General features: G+C 53.8%; 1 protein-coding gene across 1 annotated transcript in view; it reads left to right on the top strand.

Moving 5' to 3' along the window:
- Nucleotides 1-24256, top strand: part of PTPRN2 (protein tyrosine phosphatase receptor type N2) — a 735412-nt gene that overhangs the window by 268547 nt on the left and 442609 nt on the right. The window contains exon 7 of the mRNA XM_034650176.1: nt 14389-14468. Coding sequence (XP_034506067.1) covers nt 14389-14468 — 80 coding nt within the window. The remainder of the gene's footprint in view (nt 1-14388; nt 14469-24256) is intronic.

The following is a 24256-nucleotide window of genomic DNA, read 5'->3' as shown; positions in this document are numbered from 1 at the left end:
GCCCTGTCTGTAGACTGAAGATGAGACATGGGAAGGGCACTGCGGGCGTGTTCACAAGGAGCAATTCTGTTTGACTGACAGACGGCCTTCCTCGCACTCAGTAAATCCCTGTGCCTTCGGTGAGGTGTTCATGTTTAAAGTGTTGTTGAGCCCCTTCCTCTTGAGAAATGATATCACGGCTCAGGAGCAGGGGTAAAATACTTAGGCTTTCTAAGCCTCAGTTTCCCTGCCTGTAAAACCTGAAGGTCAGGGTGTGCTACGGGCTGTGATGTGGGACCCTGCTCTCAGGAGCCCCCCAAATTGCATAAGTGGTTCTAAGGCTGACGGGATCTCCGTGAAGATCCTATGAGACATCCCATGGCCAAGCTTAGGCCCTGCCTGCTGTGTAAGCGCTCGGCTTGGCCAGCCTGTCCTGTTCATTATGCTACCATTATTTCTGTTGTTATTCACCAGTCTAACACCTAATGATGAATAGGTTCGACTGTCAAGAATGTCCCACTCCGTTCCTTTCTCCAGGCTTGCATGGACACTTTGAGTGTAAAACGTTGGGCAGATGGTGGAATTATGTGTTGGACTAGACATCTCAGTACTTAGGGGTTTGTGAGAGAGACTGTGATTCCTCGGAACAGTCCTTCGATCTGGAAGAGCTGTGTCTTCATCTCTCCCAGGACGCGATACTCTCCTGGACAGCAGGGATCGGGCTTCTCTTTCTCCGTGCTCTGTCTTCAGGGCCTAGGATGGTGTCAGGCACGTAACAGGTGCTCGGTATTTGCTCAGTGACTGAGTGAGTGAGTGAATGAATGAATCCATGTGGACTTTGTTTGCACCATCTTCCCGCTGCCCTAAGACATTGGGCAAACTACTGAAGCTCGCCTCGCCTCCCTTTGCTCATCTGTAGGGTGGGCGCGGTGGTGCCTGCCCTCGAGCTGTTGGGGGAGTAAGTGATGAGTGTGCAGGTACTCAGCACCTAGTAGAGAGTGGCGCTCCATACAGAACATGCTATGAAAATAATAAAAGGTTGGTGAAACCAAGAAATCTCTAAACACGTGAAAATGTTGTATTTATACTGAAATAAAACTAAACCCCACGGTCAAATACAGATTGCATTTATTGCCTGTGCTGTGAGTACTGGTTCTCTCTGCTCAGCTCCAACCTTATTCTTCTCAGGAGAACAAAGTAGAGCTCATTTTCACTCTCCTGCCTTTCTCTCAGAGTCAGAGGTGCGAGAAGCATGCTAATGTCCGCGGCCTGTGGCGTAGGCAAGTCAGGACGCAGTACTCAGGGGCCATCCCTACAGGAAAGCTTTGACGTCCGGCGGGAGGCCTTCCCCTCTCGCACGCGGGCACGAAAATCCGTAGGGAAGGACGGGAGAAGAATGCAAACGTGGCTGGCATTGAGGGGTGCCGTGACTCTTTCCTGCGTGGAAACCAGTGTGTTTGTGGTGTCACATTGTGGGTTACGATGGACGGATGGGGGGCATCCAGAGAAACCGAACAGAGTGAACCTCAGTGCCCGGAGGTGCTAAGGTCAGGGTGCAGCACAGCCAGCCGGAAACTCACGGTGGAGAGGCTCCTGTCCAGCTCTCGGCAGCACCGACGGCTGTTGGCTTCGAGACAAAGCCTTAGTCCAGATCTTCAGGGGCTGCCTTTGTTTCTCAATGTTTGTCACTAATAATTCAGTTATTTCTTTGTTTGTTACATTCATTAATCCTTAAGCACCAGGGGAGTCCAAGTGCAAGGGAAGATACGTGTCCAGTGGCCCTGGGGCCTTCCAGGCACCCCTGGTCCGTTCGGCCCCGGTCGGCTCCCCCGCACCTCTGCTGGTGGAACACCGGCTTCTTGTGACCAAATGCATCATCTCTCCGTTCTAACCATAAAACAATACGTTCTCCTGGGAATTAAAAACTAAGCAAATGCTTTAAAAGTGCAAAGTCAAAACATAAATATGGGATCGTCTGTTTTCTTCCAAAGCTTCCATGGGAAGAAAGAGGAGTGCAAAGAAGGGCATTCCCTTGTGACAGAGAGGAATTCCCACATTGCACATAATCACGCAGTAATTGCAAATAACAGGCAATCTGTACAGCAAAGCAGTTGCTCAGCCCTTCAAGAAGATGGAGCATTATCAACATTATGTTTTGGTGAAGGCTCATGTTAAATTATAGTGAGATAACTTTGTAAGCCTCCGTTTCCTCACACAAATAGGAAACGACTCATTGTCTCATTCCTTCCTCCTTTGTCAGCCCTCAAATCAGTTGCTATGGAAAGTTATTGCCTAATGTTTGGGAGGCAGGAATATACAATTGTGCAGAAAATATGGTAATGGAAAGTATGCTTCAGGAGTATATGCGTGCATTATTTTGCTATTTCATGGAATTCTAGAGTTTTGTAACTTAACATAGATGGGATGAGGCAGCAGCCAGACACAGACTCATGTTTCTGTTGGTGGCTTGGGTTAGCCCAGTACCGACCTGCAGCTTCTCCGGCGTTAGGGACAGCTAAGGAAGATGACTGGGAGGGAGCTGGTGGTCCTCAGAAACATTTCAGGGTCAGTACCAGTTCCAGGGCAAGAGAGTGTGAACACCGTGGTTCTGCACCCCGTAGCCAGGAAGGGACGCTGGTGGGGGCAGTATACAGACTGCCTGATTATCGATGGTGTTCTACAAGCTCTCAGGGGAGGACCCAGGAATCACTTTTCTGGTGGTGGCGTCTCTATTAAAACTGGACCACTGGGGGCTAGTCCTTAAAACTCACGTGTTTTAATTTATTCATCTATAAAATGAGGGCATTGCCAGAGGAATTGCTTTGGGTCTAAATTATGCCATTACGGTGTTCAGCTCTACTCTGGCACACCCTCCTTGTCTGTCCATCATCCCCCATCCCTCCACCCCCCCTTCCTCCAACCTGTCCATCCATGTTTTGGGTTTCACCCCAAATCCAGGATCAAATAGGAAAAGCATAGGTCAGTGCATTAAGCCAAGGCAAGAGCATGCTAGTAAAAAACATTCAATTATTCTATCAGAAGTATGTTTTTAAATTTCTAAACAACTTTCAGAAAAGTGTGTTGCCCATACACAAAAATAAACTCCAAATGGATGAAAGACCTCAATGTGAGACAGGAATCCATCAAAATTCTAGAGGAGAAACATAGGCAACAACTTCTATGACATCGGCCAGAGCAACCTTTTTCACGACACATCGCCAAAGGCAAGAGAAATAAAAGATAAAATGAACTTATGGGACTTTATCAGGATAAAGAGCTTCTGCACAGCCAAGGAAACAGTCAAAAAAACTAAGAGACAGCCCACGGAATGGGAGAATATATTTGCAAAGGACACCACAGATAAAGGACTGGTATCCAAGATCTACAAAGAACTTCTCAAACTCAATACACGAGAAACAAATAAACAAATCATAAAATGGGCAGAAGATATGAACAGACACTTTTCCAATGAAGACATACAAATGGCTAACAGACACATGAAAAAATGTTCAAAATCATTAGCCATCAGGGAAATTCAAATCAAAACCACACTGAGATACCACCTTACGCCAGTTAGAATGGCAAAGATAGACAAGGCAAGAAACAACAATTGTTGGAGAGGATGTGGAGAAAGGGGATCCCTCCTACATTGTTGGTGGGAATGCAAGTTGGTACAGCCACTCTGGAAAACAGTGTGGAGGTCCCTTAAAAAGTTAAAAATTGAACTACCCTATGACCCAGCCATTGCACTACTGGGTGTTTACCCCAAAGATACAGACGTAGTAAAGAGAAGGGCCATATGCACCCCAATGTTCATAGCTGCATTGTCCACAATAGCCAAATCATGGAAGGAGCNCTGGTGATGGGTAGTAAGGAGGGCACGTATTGCATGGTGCACTGGGTGTTATACGCAACTAATGAAGCATCAAACTTTATCGGAATCTGGGGATGTACTGTATGGTGATTAACATAATATAATAAAATAAAATTAAAAAAAAAAAAAGAAAAGTGTGTTGGTTGAAAACTGCCACATTTACCTTCATGTTAGTTGTAAAACCATCAACATTAACTCTACAACTACCTGTTGCTGCCAGATATGCTTTGCAATTTTTTTTAAAAGATTTTTTTACTGGGGCGCCTGGGTGGCACAGCGGTTAAGTGTCTGCCTTCGGCTCAGGGCGTGATCCCGGCATTATGGGATCGAGCCCCACGTCAGGCTCCTCTGCTATGAGCCTGCTTCTTCCTCTCCCACTCCCCCTGCTTGTGTTCCCTCTCTCGCTGGCTGTCTCTATCTCTGTCAAATAAATAAAATCTTTAAAAAAAAAAAAAGATTTTTTTACTTATTTGAGAGAGAGACAGAGACGGTGACAGAGATAGTGAGAGAGAGCACAGGTGGGGAGGAGAGGGAGAAGCAGACTCCCCCTGAGCAGGGAGTCTGATGCAGGGCTGGATCCCAGGACCCTGGGATCATGACCTGAGCCGAAGGCAGACGCTTCAGCGACTGAGCCCCCCAGGTGCCCCCTCTTTGTGATCTTATTATCCCCCAAAGTCGAGAGGATCTAGTCCCTGAGGCTTGTCTCTATTTAAATTAAGTACAAAGGGCTGTTTAGCCACTGTTTGTAAGGAAAATTATAGTCCTGTTTGTTGCTTTCACTTCAGACTTCAAAGGTTGGCCCTGATACAAATAATCCTGTGTCATGTATCATCTATTATTATACAGGAGATCCAACACCCAGATTAAGTCAACTAAGTGGATTCCTCAATTGATGGGAAGTTTTGTGTCTTAGGTGTTGGACCTGGTGTTAAATAATAAGAAAAATAAGATTTCATGAGGGAGTTGCTTCCTTCCCCATTCTCCACTGAAATATCGGTCTGAGCACAGGCTGACTTCAGTGTCTTGTAACCGGTGTGATTAGTGTCATGCAATGAAAATTAACATGTGCAAGATCACCTCGAGACACGTGACTATTAGGAAGACTCCTCTGTCAGTACACGGGTGTTATCAAGGCAGAACATTAGATTATCGTAAAATGACTGAAGTGATAAAAGTAGGAAGAAGGATCTCTAAAGAGTCCCCATTTAAAGAGAAGACCATGGAGGCAGAGCTCTCACCGCCAGCACTTGGGCTCATGGGGGTTGTGTTTGTTCCATCGACTTCAAATGACAGGGTGAGGAATTCCCGAAAACCAGCGATAGGTCAATACTAAAATGCTAGAAGTTACTTTTGTTCTCTGTCAGCCTGTCCTGGGACTGTGAGAAAGAAAGAGTGATCATCAATATTATGACTGATGTATAACCATATGTATTATGTCATAAATATATAATCACATGTTATATTATAAATGTCTAAACATCACGTATAATTAGATTGTAGTTAATAGTAAATGCCAAGTAGAAACACTGAATTTTACAGGGCTCAGGACCACTTGGACTTCTCTTTAAAACGGAGACGACTCCAGCTGGAATGATGGTGAGGAGACACCCCTTCATCTGTGTGCACACATATGGTTTGCTTTAAGTGGTTAAAGGCGATTTAAAATCAGTGAATGCTGCAAGATCTCAGGAAGATATCTTTGCATATTATTTCCAGCGTGATGAGGAATCAACCCGTAATGATAACATATGGTTTTATTCTCCTAGTATGGTCTCCAGGAGGGGCCGCTGGAGGATTTCTCGCGGGATCCATGTGCCCGCTGGGGTTTCCTAGGCTGAGACCATGAAGCCTGTGTCTTGCTAGAGTAGGAAGGATTTGCGTCTGGACAGGTAGGTTCCACCTGGTGGCATTTCTTCCACTGTAAAGAGGAGTCCCCTCTCAGAGTAAGTGAATTGGACTGCCAGGAAGTCTGTGGTCCTACAGCAACATTGAGTTGAGTGACCTGTGTGCTCTCAGAGCAAAGCACCTCCGAGCAGGTAGGGTATGGTGCTCTTGCCTGGTCTGCCCGTGATGACCCCGCATAGACTGATCTTCAGTTTGCCATTCTAGAGCCGCGGAGTCAGGAGAGGAGTGGCTGCTCTTGCCCCTTGTATCCACCATGTCGTTCCAGACAGAGCACGACTGCCTCGGTCAGGAGGCAGCACAGCAGACAGAAGCGCTGTGAGCCCACAAAGGCCTGACCTCACGGCAGAGACCGGAGGAGCAGCAGACCACTCTAGATGGATGGGGCAGAGGACGATGGGGTCGGTTTAGAGACCACCCACACACCCTTCCCAGATCCACATTATCATCCCCAATTTGCAGGTTAAAGAGTGTCATATGCTGATATCACATAGCAAAGAAGGACAGGTGTGCAAGTGGATCACAGGCCCCTGAAACGCCAACGCCCAGGCTCTTTCTACAATACTAACCTGTAAAATGTGACAAAAACAATAAGGTCATTAATGTATGTGAATGTGCTTAACACAGACACTAGAAAACACAGTAGACCCGCACTATTTATTTGTGATTCCATATTTGCAAATTTATTTGTAACCCTGAAATCAGTACAGCACTTCTGCGGTCGCTTGAAGACCAGGGCAGAGGGAGAAAAGCTTTGTGTCTCATGCACATGTTCCCAGCTGAGCTTGAACAGCGCTCGACCTGCATTCTTGTTTCAGCCCACCCTGCAAACACGTGCTTGTCACTGTTCATGGCTACATTCTCCAAGTCTGTGTGCTTTTTGTTGGTGATCTGTCTGAAACGGCCCCCGTGTGAACGTAGTGCGTCTAAGTGTTCCTGCGTGCAAGGAGGCTGGGCTGTGCCTTCCACGGAAAATGCTGTCGTAGAAAATCTACCTCTCTAGAGGCGGTGAGTTCGTGTCCACGAAGCAGTGACGTCTGTCAATAAGGTGTCTTTAAACGGAAGCACACGTAAAACAAGGTGTACGCGGACTGGTTGGTGAAACTGTGACCGGAGGCGGGCAGAGTCCAGCCCTGTGCTTCCCTGGGAGCCGTGGTCCCGTGTCCTTAAATCTGCACTTGTGTTGACCTTACAAGACATAACTCCACAAATAACAAAAATGTGCTGTAGTGTGTTTGCAACAATTACTGGTTGAGTCTGAACGAGAAACTGAAAGCCAAAGAACAGAATTAGTATCTCTGTTTTGTAGTGAAACATAGGTATTCCTTTGTAACTTGAGGTTCCTCTTTCTTTGTGTCTGTTTTCGTAATTTATTCCTAATCTAAACACCAATTTTTTGTATCAGTAGAGTTGGAATATTGTGCTTTGCGTGAGAAACTCACTATTTATTAATGAGTGACTTTCTCAAAGAAAAAGACTTCTCCCTGCCAACTCTAATATTAGATGTTATATTTGCTTCTCAGAGACTTTGAGAGGCTATAAGCAGCTATTTTATTTTTTCGTTTCTGATTAAACATAGAAATTCCCCTATCTGTGCCAGCATTGTGCATCTGAGACTATTCTCCCCAAGCATTTGAAGAAGCAGAGCTGAACACGACAGTAAGGACAGCCCAGGCCACATGGTCTAGCAGGAGGACGGTAGCTCCTGGCATTCCGCCCCCGCCCATAACCTGTCTGCATCCTGCACAGCCTGACCCATTGGGACGCAGGGAGCCCTGCTGACTGAGGATGGACGGTGGGCATCCTCTCGATAGCCGAGTTCCCAGCTGCGGCCAAGGCCAGCCTCGCACATGGGCTTTCGCTGGAGGGCTTTGGCAGGCCCACAGTGTTCACCTTTTTGCTCAGGGCCTGGGAGAAAGACTTTGTCCCTGAGGCAAGACTGAGGCGCTGATAAATGAGATGAGAATGTCTCAGGAGGGTCTTGCCGGCCTCCTCGATCTCCCGCTGTCCACACGGAAACAAAGTCCTGACTGAGCCCCGGCAGGGATGGGCCTGGAGCACACCTTCCCAGTGGAGAACACGGGACATTATGGTGGTCCACGGCGCTGCAAAGAGCCACTGCACATAAACAGGTATGTCTGTGGCATTAACGTGTCATGGACAGAAGCCTTCGGGGAGACAATGTCTGGATTGTTCCCCTAGGGGACTGACAGCAAAGCTGGGCTGAGAACACCTTCTTAGAGCGTGAGGCCCGGGGCAGAGAGGCAGCCACAGTGGCACCTTACGGTGTGGACTTGTGCAGTCCTGAGGCTGCGTCTGTGTGTTCTCTGTGTTCAGTGCTCTCAGGCAGGTGCAGGAGGGCTGGTATTCCTGCTGGCTCCAGGCTTTGGAGAGGACACCACACCAATTCTGTCTTTCCTGCTGGGAGGGGTGGGGTCCACATGACGGCCAAGGGGCTGCCCCGAGTGGCTGCCGCTGCTGGGACAGCAAGGTTCTAGGAGGCGGCCGTTTGCTTCAGAGTTACTCCTCCTTATCCTTTTTTTTTTTTTTTTTTTAAGATTTTATTTGTTAGAGAGAGAGAGCCGTAGCAGGGAGAGGGGCAGAGGGAGAAGTGGGCTTCCCGCTGAGCAGGGAGCTTGATACAGGGCTCAATCCCAGGACCTGAGCTGAAGGCAGACACGTCACCAACTGAGCCACCCAGGCGCCTCCAGAGTTCATCCTTCTTGACACCCTCCAGTACCTTGCATTGAAAAAGACATTGAGCCATGTGTCTGTTTTTGTGCCAGTTAGAATGGCAAAAATTGACAAGGCAAGAAACAACAATTGCTGGAGAGGATGTGGAGAAAGGGGATCCCTCCTACATTGTTGGTGGGAATGCAAGTTGGTACAGCCACTCTGGAAAACAGTGTGGAGGCCCCTTAAAAAGTTAAAAATTGAGCTACCCTATGACCCAGCCATTGCACTACTGGGTATTTACCCCAAAGATACAGACGTAGTAAAGAGAAGGGCCATATGCACCCCAATGTTCATAGCTGCATTGTCCACAATAGCTAAATCGTGGAAGGAACCGAGATGCCCTTCAACAGATGACTGGATTAAGAAGCTGTGGTCCATATATACAATGGAATATTACTCAGCTATCAGAAAGAACGAATTCTCAACATTTGCTGCAACATGGACGGCACTGGAGGAGATAATGCTAAGTGAAATAAGTCAAGCAGAGATAGACAATTATCATATGGTTTCTCTCATCTATGGAACATAAGAACTAGGAAGATCAGTAGGAGAAGAAAGGGATAAAGAAAGGGGGGGTAATCAGAGGGGGGAGTGAAGCATGAGAGACTATGGACTCTGAGAAACAAACTGAGGGCTTCAGAGGGGAGCGGGGTGGGGGAATGGGATAGACCAGTGATGGGTAGGTAGTAAGGAGGGCACGTATTGCATGGTGCACTGGGTGTTATACGCAACTAATGAATCATCGAACTTTACATCAAAAAACCAGGGATGTACTGTATGGTGACTAATATAATATAATAAAAATTATTAAAAAAAAAAAAAAGACATTGAGCACCTTACCCAGAGAGTACGTACTCGGTCCTCCAGACCACAGCAGCAGCATGTGGCATAGTCCGGCCCATGGCACCCGTTCTCCCGAAACCATTCCCTGACTCGCAGCAAGGCCGGATCCGTTCTGGGCTCTTCAGTGTGTTCCTTGCCGTTCTCCTCTGTTCTCTCCCGTCATATAGAAAGTCACTGATCCCATTCTTTGAATTTTAGTTAAGCATCTCCTGTGTGCAGGCCCTGTGCCACGGGGTGGCCCGGGACCAGACACTGAGATGGCTTCAGGGTGCCCCTGGTCCTGGAGTCCCTCCAGCAGGGTGTCAGGTTGGCTGCATCTGCTCCGCGGCTGACCTCTCAGGATTATGGGAGCCCTGGAAGTCCGGAGCGCGGCATGCCGAAGGGCTCACAGCGGGCGACATCGTTCTGTGGGGACGTATATATTTACCCGTGGATACTGTTTAAGTGGGCGTAGCCAGGCCTGTTGACCAGGCTCACCCTGTTACTCTCTCGACCAAACTTCTGTTTGGAAGGGAGAGTCCACCCACCACAGTGATGGGCACTTGCTCAAGGGGCAGGGTGGTCCAGGCATTCCTTCAGCAGTCAACCGCCAAGTCATTTCTGCACGAATCTGGTAACTACCTCATCCCTGTACACAGAACAGAAGAGACAGGGTGACGGTTTGCAACGCGTTGCTCAGATGGCTGAGTGCAACATAGTGCACGTAAAAAACCAGCAGAGGTACGGGATTCCAGCAGTCCCCCAACAAGGTACTTCGTCTGCGAGTTTCTAGTGACACGCTGGCGTATTAAGGGAGAAGGCACATGCGCGTGGGCAGCCTCCCCTACACGTTGCTTACCTTGACTGGAGGAGACCCAGCAGAGTGAGGTGGGAAGCGCTCCAGGCATCTCCCAGTGCTGCATTTAGTGTATCTCTGTCTAATGTGTTAAATACTTTGTGAACACAGCAGTCTGTCTTTTCCTGGTCAACCTCTGGTTCTCCTGAGCCTTCAGCCCGCGCGCCCCTGGGGCCAAGGCGTCCCTCCTGCAAGGGAGAAAGCCTCCAAGGGGCCGGAGCCCCCAGGGCTGGATGAAGCCATTAGTTTCCACCCACTGTTTGCAAACAGCCCTGCGCTCAGAAGCACGGGTGTTTATTCCAAGTAACACAGTAGACTAACCTTGACTCCAAGGATCTCCAAGCAGAAAGGGGGAAGGAAGTGAGTTGTAGGTTGACGTCTCTGGAGAACTGGCATTCTGTGGCGGTTCCCGTGGGTTCCTTTGGGTGGTGCTTCTGCTGTGCTGGATTGAGTGCTCTTGCAAACGTTGATCAGATAAATCCTTGTTGGTTTGGGGATCTGACAGTTTCTGAGTAGAGGCTCGGGCACACTGCAGCCCCTGGGGCCCGGCTGTGCTCCTTCAAGGAGCTGCTTGTTTTAGAAGCCCCTGCTGGGAAGCTCAGGGAGCTTCTATGTGCTCCTGGCACCACCGGCCCTGTGTGTGCAGCTGGGTGCCCAGGGCCAGCAGGACAAGGTAATGCTTGTGTGGAGAACTGGGGACAAGGACTGTGGTCTCTACTCAGCCCCTGCACACGCGCCCTCCCTTCCCTTTCTTGTGTCCCAGGACGTGCTCAGCCCCTGCACACACGCCCTCCCTTCCCTTCCTCGTGTCCCAGGACGTGCTCAGCCCCTGCACACGCGCCCTCCCTTCCCCTCCTCGTGTCCCAGGACGTGCTCAGCCCCTGCACACACGCCCTCCCTTCCCCTCCGTGTCCCAGGACGTGCTCAGCCCCTGCACACGCGCCCTCCCTTCCCCTCCTCGTGTCCCAGGACGTGCTCAGCCCCTGCACACGCGCCCTCCCTTCCCCTCCTTGTGTCCCAGGGCACTGCCTAGCACTGGTGTCATCGGGCATTGGCTTTGCATGGCAGGTACTATGGGAAAGTCAGAGCCTCCTGGCCAGAACACGCCTCCCCATCGCACCCGAGTGAGCCGAGGCCAGCGAGGTTGAAGGGTCAGCAGAGGTGACGTGAGTGACACAGGATGTACAGTTGCTGCTGAGATGTCTGTATGGAGACTTCCATGCCCACGTTGGAGCAGGTGTTGGGGGTTCCTTCCATCACAAGATTCTGGTGAGCCCGAGAGATAACGGGCAAGGTGCCTGGGCCAGGGGCTGGGCAGCGTGGGGGCATGTGTTGTCAGACCTCAGCGACAGTGAAGCCGGCACCCAGGAGTGCTTCCCGCGTCCGAGGCGTGTTCCCCACGGCAGGCGTGTCCCTTGCTGGCCAGGCTGTGACACGCAGCCTCTCTCGCTGGCTCCACGGGGACGGGGACAGATGACCTACGTTCTTCTCCACAACACGGGTGAGCTGGGAACCAGGAAAGCCCGCGGCGTCTTTAGAGAAAACTCTAGGCACCTGAGGGAGGGTTGGGTCTAGGGAATCCATCTGCCTGGGAATTCTTAGGTGTTTAGATCAGATTAGAAATGTCACAAAAACTACACGTAAACCTGAAGTCCTGCTGTTAAGATCTGTTATCGGTGCCCTTTCGATGGCAGGTGAAGCCTCTTAATGTCAATAAGGACCTTGTCTCGGGGTAGAGGACAGTTGCCCTCAGTGTCATGGCTCGGTCACAGCTGTGACTCTGTCATCCACCCCGTGCGTGCGGTGCCGGCAGAAACACCCTCCACGCCCTCCCAGAGCCGGCTGTGCACGGGAAGCTGCGAATGTCCTGTACGGTAATTAACGTGCTAAATGCTACGTGCTCCCACACCTGCTGAAGATCTGGGGCAGGGTCTGCTGTGCTCAGAGTGTGAGTGGTGGGGTCAGACCAAGAGGAACTCTGAGCGGTGGTAGAGCCGGGGAGACGGACGGCAGGAAAACCGACTTGTGTGAGGGCACAGAGGCACAGACAACCATCGCTCCAGGGGCCCGAGCTTCCAGGAGGATGGAAGGGGAGCTGGCTGGCTGGGCGGCTGCGGAGACAGGCCTGGAGAGCCAGCGTAGGCCCTTAGACTCAGCGTGCATGAGAGAGTGGGCAGGTCTGGAAGGTGGGCGACACGTGGTCCTGAGGATGACGCCTGGGGACGCGTCGGGCCAGGACACAGCTCTGCATGACGTGAGTGAGGCTTCAGCCATGGGCAGTGGGAACCCAGAGGGAGGATGAACATGGCGGGATTTTCAGGGAGTTTCAGCAGAGTTTTATGACCACGCGGACCTTTCTTGTACAAAGAAATCGGAGAGAGAGCCCACGGGCTGGGTCGTGGTGCTGCGTGGAGCTGCGGTGCGTTGCCGGGGGCTGACTGGAGGGGTCTCCTGGGCCTGAGATGGTGCAGAGGCTTCGTGGGAAACACCCCACAGCAGTGGTGTGGCATGGCGATGGTGTGGCCCTGCAGCGGCCAAGGGTTATCCATTTGCAGGGCCTTGTGCAGCGGGCTAGCCCACGGGGAAGTGAGCCGGGCGCTCTGTGTGGAACAGGCCAGAGCGGGGACCGCAGTGTCCCATGTGAATGCACAGGAGTCGCGAGGCACAGGACAGGCCTGGCGAGACCCCAGGGGACCGGGAGCAGCAGCTCGCCTCTGCACAGATGAGCCGGGGAAGGCGGGGGCAGGAGAGGGGATGCGGAGGGAGTGGCCGGTTTTCAAAGGCAGTTCGCTCCTGGTTGTGTATCTGCCGGTTTTGAGGTGGTCCTTCCAACCTTCACGTGGTTCTCATTGACCATGGCCTCGTTATTCATGTATCCCAAATCTCACGTACTTTTCTTGGCATCCTTCTCACTATCAGCAGCTTTAAAAAAGACTCTCACAAACTCTGAGAAGGTGATAGACTAGGTGGGAGGACGGCCGTTCCGGGTAGGGCCGGGTTAGAACTGCAGGAAGCTGGCATCCTGCAGGTGAAGGGGGCAGCATGAGAGATGGCGGTGGGCGTCCCCTGTGGCTTACCTTGGGCTTCCCTGGAGGTGCTGTGGAGGGCGCTGCCATCCCGGGTTCCCTCAGCACTGGAATGTGGCAGGTGCACAGGCTGGGGGCGTCCCTGCACACACAGGAGGGGCTAACAGGCCACACAGGCTGATTGTGCTTGTAGTGGTGTTAGTTTGGTAGTTGAATCCATGAATACTGATAAGATTCAGTGGCCCAGGCCCTGGACCGAGGGAGGACCGTGGAATGTAAGAGCCTGTTGCAGATAATGGTAGGAACCCCCAGTGATCGCTGGGAAGGACAGCCCTCCTGCCAGGTGTACCCCGGCACCTCTGGGCCTGTGAGGCACTGCCAGGCACAGCAGCGTCTGTGCTGGGGGAGGGAGAACACACACCCCCTCCCTGCAAGCTGCATGGCGTCCTGCGCGCTCTGTGATACCAGCTCTGGACTGTGCACCTTCGTTTGCAAGAGGGAGAGTGGAAAAGGAAACGGGGGGACCGCTCTTTCCAAGGGGAGTCGGGCGACTGGAGCCAGGAACCTGAGGAGCTGGGAAAGAAGGNTTTTTTTTTTTTTTTTTTTATCTTCCTCCTCCCCACCCCCTTCCCTCCTTTCCCTCCCCTTTCCTATTCTCCTCCCTCCTTCTTCCCTCTTCCTTTCAGATGATTAAAATTATTTAAAAAGTGATGTATTTTTTTAAACTCATATTCAACATAGTATTTAAAAAGCTTTGAAAATTTTAATCATTCCTGTCTGGCAATCCCTGCTAGTTATTTTTATACTAAATAGTTCTTAATGACTTTGGTAAGTTTTTTAAACGGTTCCTGTCAAGAGAGATTTTAAAATACCAGTCTCTTTCCTTTTTGCTTTTGATTCCATGGCTCCCGTGGGGGCCAAATACCAAAATCTGTTTCCATAACAGTTTTTCCCTTGTAAGAATATCTGCTGCTTCTTGTTGGTTTGTTGGGGTTGATTTGAACTTTCCGTACGAGCACTGTGGTGTGTGGGTCAGAAGAGCACCGCCTGTCGGTAGAATCAGTGGATTGGGGGGCGGAGGTCACCCGTGGCACGTGTGTTTCGTAAGCATGCCCGTGTTTTCTGTGTAGCTGCAGAGAACCAGCTCGTGGTGCTGGGGCAGTTCTGAGCTCCTTTGTGATGATCTCTTCCAGTGTCCTGGGACCAGCCGTGACCTTCAGAGTGAGCTCCAGCGCCCCAAACCTGACGACGGCGGACGTGGTGCAGGCTGCAGGTAAGGCTGTGTCAACACAACCCCGTGACACTCACACCCGGGCGGACGACACACGCACAGTGTCGCCAGCACCCCGGCAGCTCACGGGGAGACGGGATGGCCGGGTCAGTTGGCAGGGCCGGAGCCTCTAGCCGCTGTGTGCCCGCTGGGCTGCAGGTGGAGGATGGGGACCACACCGCTCCCTCCGAGACAGAGGCTGGTGCCGGGAGAGCAGGGGTCTGGGGTCTGCGGCGGCCCCCGGCCCCCGTGTAGACAGGACAAATACCTGTTGCTTCTGGGGTCCCAGCCAGTGTGTGCTTGTCTGTCATGGACCAAGACAGTACAGGATGGAGGGTTTAACAGAAACAAGGGCTTTGTTACAGCTGTGCTTTCAGAGCCCTGGCTCTGCCTGCTCGTCTGTCTTCAGACCTAGGGAGCGATCTCCGCATGTGAGTGGTGTTTGCCGCGGGAGGGGCGGCCCCAGCTAACAGGATGAACTGTCTTTTGTATTTTGGTCGATGTTGAATTTTACCTGTAGGATAGCTGGGTGAAAGTGATGATTTCAGGGGCCAGTAATTTTTGGTGAAGGGAGAATTCCATGCAAAGTTGTACCTTCCTCCAGAAACCTGACCAATTGCAGCTCTGAGGAGAGCCGAATACACCAGGGCTTGACTTCAGTGTCATGGTTCACTGTGAGGCCAGAGCACTCAGCAAGCTGTGTGGTGCCGTCCCTCGGCACAGTGGCCTGGAACCAGCAGGTTCCCCTGCAAATGGTCTGCCCCCCGAAATGGAGCAGGCGCTGTGTCAGTGGCTCTGACTCCTTCCTCCTTCCCTCCAGCGTCCGTTTTACCGTCCCAGCTGCTCAGCGTATGCTATCATTGACCATATTTAAGACCAAATCACTTACTGGTTTTTTCAGGCAGAAACACATTCACAGTTGTTTTACAACTGGCCATTCATCCCAGTTCTGGGAGTCATGCCTTCAAAATCGGATTTGCTGGAACGTCAAGACGCGATAATGAATGGAATAAAATGGAAAGAAGTCTTTTCTATCTTTGGCAATCATGACTGTGTACTCACTGACAAAAGCCTTTGTTTATTTTATTGCTTTCTGGAGAGAATGAGGTCGATGATTTAAAATCTAGTTTCTTGGTCATTTTAAATGCGTTTATGTTGTGTACTGAGGCCAAGGGGAGATTGCACGTCCGATGCGTGTCTGCATATCATAGCAACAACTTCCTGAAGCCTTGACTTTGCTGCGTCACAGCCGTGCGTTCGTGCTAACCTCAGAGCTGTGGGGCCGAGTGTGCTCGTCATGCACGTGCAGACGGGTAACCCACACGTGCAGAGTGTTAAAAAATTAGTTATTTTATGTTGTGAATCATTGTAGATGTTATGAATGTACCTGACACTATGTGGGAAAATGATGGTGAAAAATAACTGTGATGTTAGGATTCTACGGTTGGCAGTAGACATACCAACGTGTAGTGGGTGCCGAGGGCCAAGTCCCCCAGGGTGTTGGTACCAGGAAGAGAAATGAGCTCACTGAGCGCTAGACATATTCACGTGTTAACACGGAAAGGAGTTTTGGGGGGTTTGTTGTTGTAAAAGACGAGGTGGAGCCCTTGTCGTTCCAAGCTACTGAACGGCCCGGTTGGGGCCGGCCCTGCTGGGGGGGCCGCGGTGGTGTTCCCTCTGCTGGGATGGCCGCCAGCAGACCCAGTCACTGCAGCGGGTCCCACGGTGGGTTCCTTCGGGGGCTTCCTGGCATCACGCTTGAGGCTCCCCTTGGGGCTTAAGACTAGTGAGGGGACACAATCCTGCTGATGAAACTTCAAGGGAATTTGTCTGCTAACCTCACGCAAGATGGTACAAAACTCGATGACTAGCCGTGCAGGTAACAGCACGTTAGTTCTCCTCAGACGTCGGTGGTGTATGTCCTGAGGGCAGATGCAGCCGGTTCTCTTCCTTCTATTACCTGATCCTTTTCTGGACCTTCTGCTGAACGTATGAAGCTCGGCTTGAACACGAGGCGCTCGTGAACGTCCAAAGTAAGCGCACGAGGACGTGCTTCTGTGTGGCCAGGGCAGAGAAACCGCTGGGGTCACTGTGTTCGCTGTGGGAGTGCTCAGTGTGTGCGTTCCTAAGTCAGCCCCGCACACACGACAGCGTGCTCACACTGGACGTCTAGGAACCGGTCGTTAGCCACGCCATCTGATCGAATGGGGCAAAACAGAGAAATCCTTTTCTGCTCTTCATTTCCTTGGCAGTTTATTCTTAAGTGGTATATTTCCAACGACTTTTGCATTTCTCCTTTCAGAGAAGATAGGGTTAAGTCCTCTTCCGTCTGCAGCAGCACGCACCCCTAACCCCAGGGCTCCCAGACTTACTCCTGGAGCTCCCGCATGCTGCCCTGCCTCTGAGATCACCTGTGCCTCCGGACCGCCCTCTCCTGGCACGCAGGGGGTAGGTTTTCAGTGCTGGGCCTCTGCTTGGTGGCGGGTTCGACTCACTTGCTGACCGTGTAGCTGCTGGTTGGCCGTCCTTGGCGGGTGTCTCCCTCTGACCTTCGTGTCAGCCAGCTCCCTCCTGTCTACACTAAGCCTCTAAGACTTGCCATTTGGCTACCATTCTTTCTTTCATCTTGCTGGGGAGATAGCATGTGCCATTTCAAGTAACAACATCTCCTTATTCAAAGATGTGATGACTTTGCACGAGTTTTTGTTAACGGGAGCCTGGCTCCATTCTCATTTACCTGTAGAGCTTCGGTAGGACTTAGCGAGTCTCCTCTCCATGGTGTTGCTGTCCTGCTGTGATTTACAAATTGTCTGCACAGAAGAGGGAGAGGCCGTCTCTCCTGTGGCATCTCTGTGGGCACCAGCTCAGGGCTCATCTCTGGACACTGCGGTTTCATGAGCGTATTTCCAGAGTTGGCTCTCGACACAGGAATGCTTTAAACACGTCAAATGTGGACTACAGAGTGAGGGGTCGGGACAACTGTACCCTGTACGCTTGATGTTTGACCCCAAGCCCCCGCGTCAGTGAGTGCTGCCCAGCCTCCTGGAGTCTGGGTGAAGGGGGCAGGTGTGTTTACTTTGGAGAGGATAATAGAGTCATGCCTGGCACGGTGAAACGAGCCCTTCTGTGAGCACACTCAGTTCAGCCACCAGCGCTTCGTGCTGCTTTAGGCTCTCTCCTGGGCCAGGCACCTGCAGGCCCTAGGCTGACGTCAACACCCAGAGGACAGCAACCTGCCTGTCTTTCAGAGACATGGACACAGTGCCAGGTACCCAGGGGAGGGGGCCTCGCCAGGTAAAGCTGCACGGAGGAGCTGGCCTTGGGCTGGCGACCAGGACTAGTGTGGCTCTTAGGTGGGCTGGAAGGTGAGGAAAGGTTGGCCACGAGAAGGGCCAAGGCACAGAGCCTGCATACCAGGGACAGGGTGGGGAACGGGGCTGGGGGCTGGAATCCAGAATCAGTCCCAAATCAGACTTTGCAGTGTGGGATTGTGTCTCTTCAGTGTCTACAAGGAGCCCTCAGGCTTGGCCTTCCCTGTGGCTGAGGGAATTGGCTTCCTTCCTGTGACACGGGGCTGGCTGGGGGTCCACACGGCTGCACTTGGGACAGGGATCTGAAACCTGGAGGCCTCTGGGTCCGGGTGGGGAGAGAGGAGTCCCCACTGCAGCATGAACGGCATGTCACACCGTGTGCCATCCACCCTGGGTGACCCGTTGGGGGACCTGCCACTGGGGCCCCAGCAAGCGCTCCAGGAGATGCTGTGCGTGTGTCCCTTGCCACGTGTGGCCCAGAAACTGTTTGTGGTCATTGCACTGTCGCTGAGGTTGGGACGGGCTGGTGGATCTCGGGTGTGGAAAGGAAGTTGTACTTTTCCAGTGAAAAATAAGGAGGATGACTGGGTGTTATACGCAACTAATGAAGCATCAAACTTTACATCAGAATCAGGGGATGTACTGTATGGTGATTAACATAAATATAATAAAATAAAATTAATTATAAAAAAAAAAAAAGGAGGATGCCCTGGACGTGCTAGAAAAGGCGCATTGAGAGGAAAATTTGTGTTCATTTACAGGTGAATGAGACACCTGTGAAAAATTAACTGAAGTGAAAGAGTCCACAAGGATTCTGCACGCTTCTCTGAGATGTAAACTTAGAGAGTCAGGATTTTTAGGTAAAAGTGATGCTGGTGCTTCTCTTCTTTGAGCCCTCGCGACACAGATGGGGAGGCTCAGGCCAGAGCAGCCGGTGGGCTCTGTGGAGAGTGAGACGCCTCTGGGCGCTCCTGATGGGGTGGGGGGCCCGCTGACCTGCTCGCGGCGGGAGGGACGGGACAGGCTGGCTGCTGCTCAGAAACCAGCCTTTGCTGAGGTTCCAGCACGCATCCCGGGTGGCGGGGCTCCTGTTTGCCCAGCTGCCTCAGGCAGGGTCCAGGTTGAGGGGATGCAAGGCTTGGCTGGCCTGTAGAGCTCCGACCGACGGGCAAGGGCCTGCCGGCGAGGTCAGCGGGGAGCGTGCTGGCAGTGGACGGTGCGGGAGGGCGAGGCAGCTGCCTCAGCATCCACCAGGCCTGTGGAACACTAGAACAAGGCACGGAGGGAAGTGACCATGGGCAGCGGACAAAGACACAGAAGCGAGGGTGAGGGGAGCCAGGAGACAGGTGCCCTGCGCGGGATGGGGTGGCAGGTCGGAGGCCGGAGGCTGGAGAGGTCGCTCCTGGGAGGAGACGACAGCCTGGCCTCCAGCTCTGACCGCTCTGTGTCCTGTGTTGCTTATTGCTTGCGGGGGAAGAGTTGAGCTTCTCCGACCGAACCGATAGATGGTACGTTTCAAGGGAAAGTGTAGAAAGAGGCCTCTCATCCCTTTGAACGTCCTGAGAAACATCCCGTCTTGTGCAGCCCGGAGAATAAGCAATCGTCTCTTTCAAGGCCTCGGTGTGGTTTGGAGTGGAACGCTCTCTCCGAGGGAGGCTTGGCTCTGAGGCGCTTTGCGGTAACGCGGGCTTCTCACTTGTTTGGTGACGAGAAGGGTCTGTCGGGTCACAGCAACAGTCCTCGTTCCTGTTGAGCAAAAAGCAGATGGTGGGTGAGGAGGTCTCCTCCGGGGCTGACTCAGTGGCCCAGCTGCAGGACGCACGTCAGGTAGAAAGACGCGGTTCCTGCAACTGAAGAGAAGTGACTGTACTGTCATGAGACACACCATCATTGGGGGGTGTTCTGCGCTTTGGAGAGCTCAGGAGCTCCGTACGGTAACATTTGGCACACTGTCCTCCGCACACCGATGTGGTGGCAGCCTATGCTTCCGTCGGGAAGACCGCAGAGAGGTGCTCGCACCCTCCGTGCTGAGAGTGCGTCACGTGCTGCTCAGCCGCCAGGAGGGTGTGGACAGGGAGCTCGCGTCGGGAGGGCTGGCGTTCCTCCTGCACGCCCCACCAGCCTACGTGGAGCCGGGATGAGACCGGAGTCAGGAGTCCCGCACCAGCTGCACGAGCACGTGTGGTCCCTCCCTTCTAGTGCACCTCTGTCTGTCGGCACCAGCACGCGTCACGAATCAGATGCCGACACAGAACAGTGCAAGGATGCGGGGGGCTCAACCGTAGCACCAGACTCAGAAGTGAGGCTACCAGGGTCGGGAGTGCGGCGGCAGCAGGAGTGGCGTCTGGAGCTCAGGGGGCCCAGTGGGGGTGCGGGGGGGACCTGGGGAGCTACCCAGTGTGGAAATGACGGAGCCCGAGCGGAGCTCCTGGGCAAATTGCAGGCCTGGCCTGCTTCCTCCCCCAGCCATGGGCTCGCGCGGGACCCGGGGTAGGAAGGCACAGACCTGTCGGTGAGAAATCCACACCCAGGGTGAGCGAGTCCTGTTATCTCTGAGGACCGGTGGATTCTCGAAGTCTGCTTCATCGTTGAGTCCAGTGTCCCACTTAGTCGCTCAGCAGATACCTCTGGAGGTCAGCCTCGGGCCAGGCGTCGTTCAGTAGCAGAGACTCTGTCTGAGCCAACGAGACACTCCGCCCCAGCAGACGCTAGCCCCCCATGGAAGGCGAGAACGGGGAAGAAGTGTGATGTGTGTGGCATCCCGAGTATCACAAGACAGAGCATTCTGTAACGTACCGTGACCGGCACAGCGCGGTCCCTGACATGGCATCATGCGGTACGGTGTGACTCGATCACACAGCACGCTGTGTAGTAACGTGCACTGTGGAATGATGGAAGCACTAGAATGTAGGTCACGTACACCAGGTCATCAAGAGATAGCAAGTGTTCTGAAGAGAAACCAGCTGAGCGGGCCGGGCGTGAGAGCTGTTTCCAGCCGCCGTCAGACAAGGCCCCGGGTGACCTTGGAGCAGACCCACTGGGCGTGAGGCAGCCCGCCATCTGACCTGCGGAGGCATGAGGGGGTGATGGGCACAGGCTGGCGCTGCCTGTAGGGTGGGTGACGGTGGGGCCAGCCCCCGGCAGGCCGGTGGGGCACATGAGTCAGGAGGACGGAGGCTTTGGTGGCCCCAGAGCAAGTGCCTGACGGCGGCAGCCTCCCAGAGGTGCGGTGGGTGATGGGAAAGGAAGGGCATTGGCCCCATCACTCCCTTCTAAACAGCCAGGTAATTGTGTCTGGCATTTTGACAAGTGTTTGCTGGAGTGGAGGGCAGTGCTGTCAGCGAGGCAGAGCTGTGCTAATCGGCCCAGCTGGAGAGGACTCCGGAGCAGTGTTTCTGTAATTAGAAGTTGTGGAGGCCAGTTCTCATCATGGCTTCATCCTGAGTGTAAACGAGTCGATGCTATGAGGGGATTTCGTGTGTTGTAATTTGCAGGGCTTCCTCTGTGGAAATACAGGAACCACGCTCAGGGTGAGGTTGGGGATGGTGCGTAAACTAAAGTCTAGAAACCGCGTGATTTGATATTCGCCGTCCCACGTTCACATCTAGACAACGGGAGACAGTGTGTCACAGATCCCCCTTACGGGAGGAGCACATTCGCACCTGCAGGTGGGTGAGCGGGCGCCACCCCCTTTGCTCCAGGTGGCGACTGGCCTCCCTTCAGCTGTTGAGAGCCTCAGTCACCCTGCTCCCCAGGGGTCACTGGTGGTTACTGTGCTTCTGTTGTTCCTGGTCCGCCTTCTGCCCGTGCTCACCCCCTTCTGCTGGGGGTGCATGGGAACTAGAGCCCCACGTCCTCTGCACCACGTGCTGGAAGGGCCTAGACCACCATGCCTGCCAGGCGAGCCTTCCCCCTGCTCCGACATCCTTTAAGAAATACCTAGCGGGAGCCTTCCCGAGGCTGGATGGTAGGCTGTGCCCCGCAGGTAGAGCCCTTGCTGCCCTCTTGCCCCACTGCCAGACCACGGTGCTAGCTAAGTAAATATTGCCAAGTTAGTCAACGGTCTTCGCACTGTAGGTGGAAGCTGTCCACTTTCACTAGCAAGCAGGCTGTACATGGGCACAGGGGTCTCATGTGGACCCCAGTGTGTGGAATAAATGCTTTGTCCCGCTGTGTAGACCCCTCAAAGTGGAAGGACGCGGGGTCAGAGAGAAGCTGACTCTGCCCGGGGCTGGGCTCCTGAGGTCACCCTGGCTCGTGTGTGCTCTGCCGCCTCCAAGCTGTGGGGATTTGGGGAAGTCCTCACTTTCGGTCCCTTGTTGGTGAGACGGGAGCAGCCCCGGCTCCGTAGGTTCCGTGAGGGTCAGATGGGGCGGCCTGGCCTGCCGACAGCACCCAACACGGTCGGGTATTGCTGACACTGCTTTCCCTCCATGGGTGTTGGAACCACAGCTGCTGCTTGTTTGCCCGTGGATGGTCACGATCGCACGCACATGAGCGCTTTGTCGTGAGTCTGCGTTTTGTGAGCTGTGTGCAGCCGGTCACCTGTCCGAGCACAGCCCTCTCTTGGTGGGCGATGCCCTGTGGTGTCCCCTCACTGACCACAGCTCTCCGTGTTCCCCCGAAGAACCGGCCTTCAGATCCTTGTCCAAATCAGCATCTGGGGAACCCACGTCGGTGGGTCTTGGGCCCTTCCTTGGTATGAGTGGAGAAGCTTCTGGCGTGACCTGACCTGTAACACCGAGCAGGGTCAGTTTGCCTGCGGTGCCGACTGGGTGTGAGGGAAGGGAGGGCCCAGGTGCGGAGACGGTTCTGGCGGCCATCCTGGTCTGAGGTGCTGTTGGCTTAGAACGGGTGACGGGGCTCTGACGCTCCGAGTCTGCTCGCAGCATGCTCGGCAGGCAGGAGATGGCATGTGGGGCGAGGGAAACAGAGAAGTGGGGGGCAACCCGAGCACCGGGAAGCTGCTTCGGGAAGTTTGGGGAGGACTTTCATGTGGGACGAGGTGCGCCTGGAATGAGACGTGCAGATGAGGGCCGTTGGTGTTCGTAGCTGTGGTTCGGGTCCACCCCGGCTGGAAGCACAGGCCAGGGACTGGGCCGCGTGACCACTCCGACGGCGTTTCTCTTCCCACCACGTGGGTTTCTCTGTCGAGGCAGCGGCTGACTTGAGAAAGCTGGGTGTTTCCGTGGCCAAGGCCACATGGGCACTCCCGCTGGACGGGAGGGCACACTCTGAATTCGCCCTCGGCCACCCCCGTTACCATCTGCACCCCCTCCTTCCTGTTCCCCCAGGCAGTGTAGCTTGTCCGCACGTGACTGCTTTTCCTCCTTTCTCTCATCGTTTTCACGTGAAAACGTTAGCATTCGTGCCTGAACAGGAGGGGCCTTGTTTTGAAAACAGGGCCTTGGGGCTACAGGTAAGCTTGTAAGGAGTTGCTTCAAGATAGGCACCTGGTGAGGAGACAGGGACAGGGCTGGGGTGGCCCCCGCTGTGTGCAGGGAGCGGCTCGTGTGACCTCATCGCCAGGGCACACGGACACATGCCCTCCCAGCCCAGGTTCCATCCGCCACACCGCTGCCCTTGGGCCTGCGTGGCAGGCGGTCTCCAGTGTCTGTTAGAGGCCACCTTCCTGCGGTTCTTTCATAAACCGCGGTCCCCGCGGCAATGGGGACGGCTGAGCACACCCGATTCTAGTTCAGGGCCGGCTGCCGTTGCGCCCGCAGCCCTGCGCACCCGTACCTGAGGTTTCAGCAGCAGCGGAGTGGCCGGGCCTCCCGTGGCAGCTCCCAGTCCAGCCGCTCCCTGTGCAGCCCTCGGCGCCTGTCCCTCAGCTGGTGGCGATGGGGCAGGCGGGGAGGGCCTCTTCGTGCGGGTGGCCGCCCCCGCCCCCCCACAGGCGCGCTCAGGTCTTCAGCCCTTGGATTGCCCCCTGTTTCCTGCACAACAGGCGTGTGGCACACTAGCCCCTCCGGCTGCTAGCGCCCATCAGCACGTGGCTGCCACGCAGAATGCCTGGCGCTGGCAAACTGTCCCCCGGCCGGCCATCCCCAGGGCAGGTCCCGCAGATGCCAGGACTCGGGAGAGGACCTCTCACTGGCAGGGCAGAGGGTCAGGAAGGTGTCAGAGCCCAGAGCTGCCTGGGGCGGGTGGGAATGGGCCCTGGCATTCCGGACCGGCCTGAGTCTGCTGGCACGTGGGCGGGAAGCAGGAGCGTTGCACTGGCCGATACTGCTGGCCAGCACGCCCGCGGAGCCGGCTCTGTGCTCTTGGGGCTTGTTTCCCATCTGTCAGCCGCATTTTCCTCCGGCCTGGCGTGCTAGACTCTGGAGGCTCGTTCTTGAAAATGAAGACAGTGGTTGACACAGCAAGGCTGGCGCCCACGTCCCTCTGGCCCTGGGACACCTCTCCATGGGGAAGACACGGTGGTGTACACAGGGCACACCTTTTCCACCTGCTGTGAGGGAGGGCTCCGTAGGT

This window comes from Ailuropoda melanoleuca, chromosome 1 (assembly GCF_002007445.2).
Source record: "Ailuropoda melanoleuca isolate Jingjing chromosome 1, ASM200744v2, whole genome shotgun sequence".
Taxonomy (NCBI): domain Eukaryota; kingdom Metazoa; phylum Chordata; class Mammalia; order Carnivora; family Ursidae; genus Ailuropoda; species Ailuropoda melanoleuca.
This window is presented reverse-complemented; position numbering and strand designations above follow the sequence as displayed.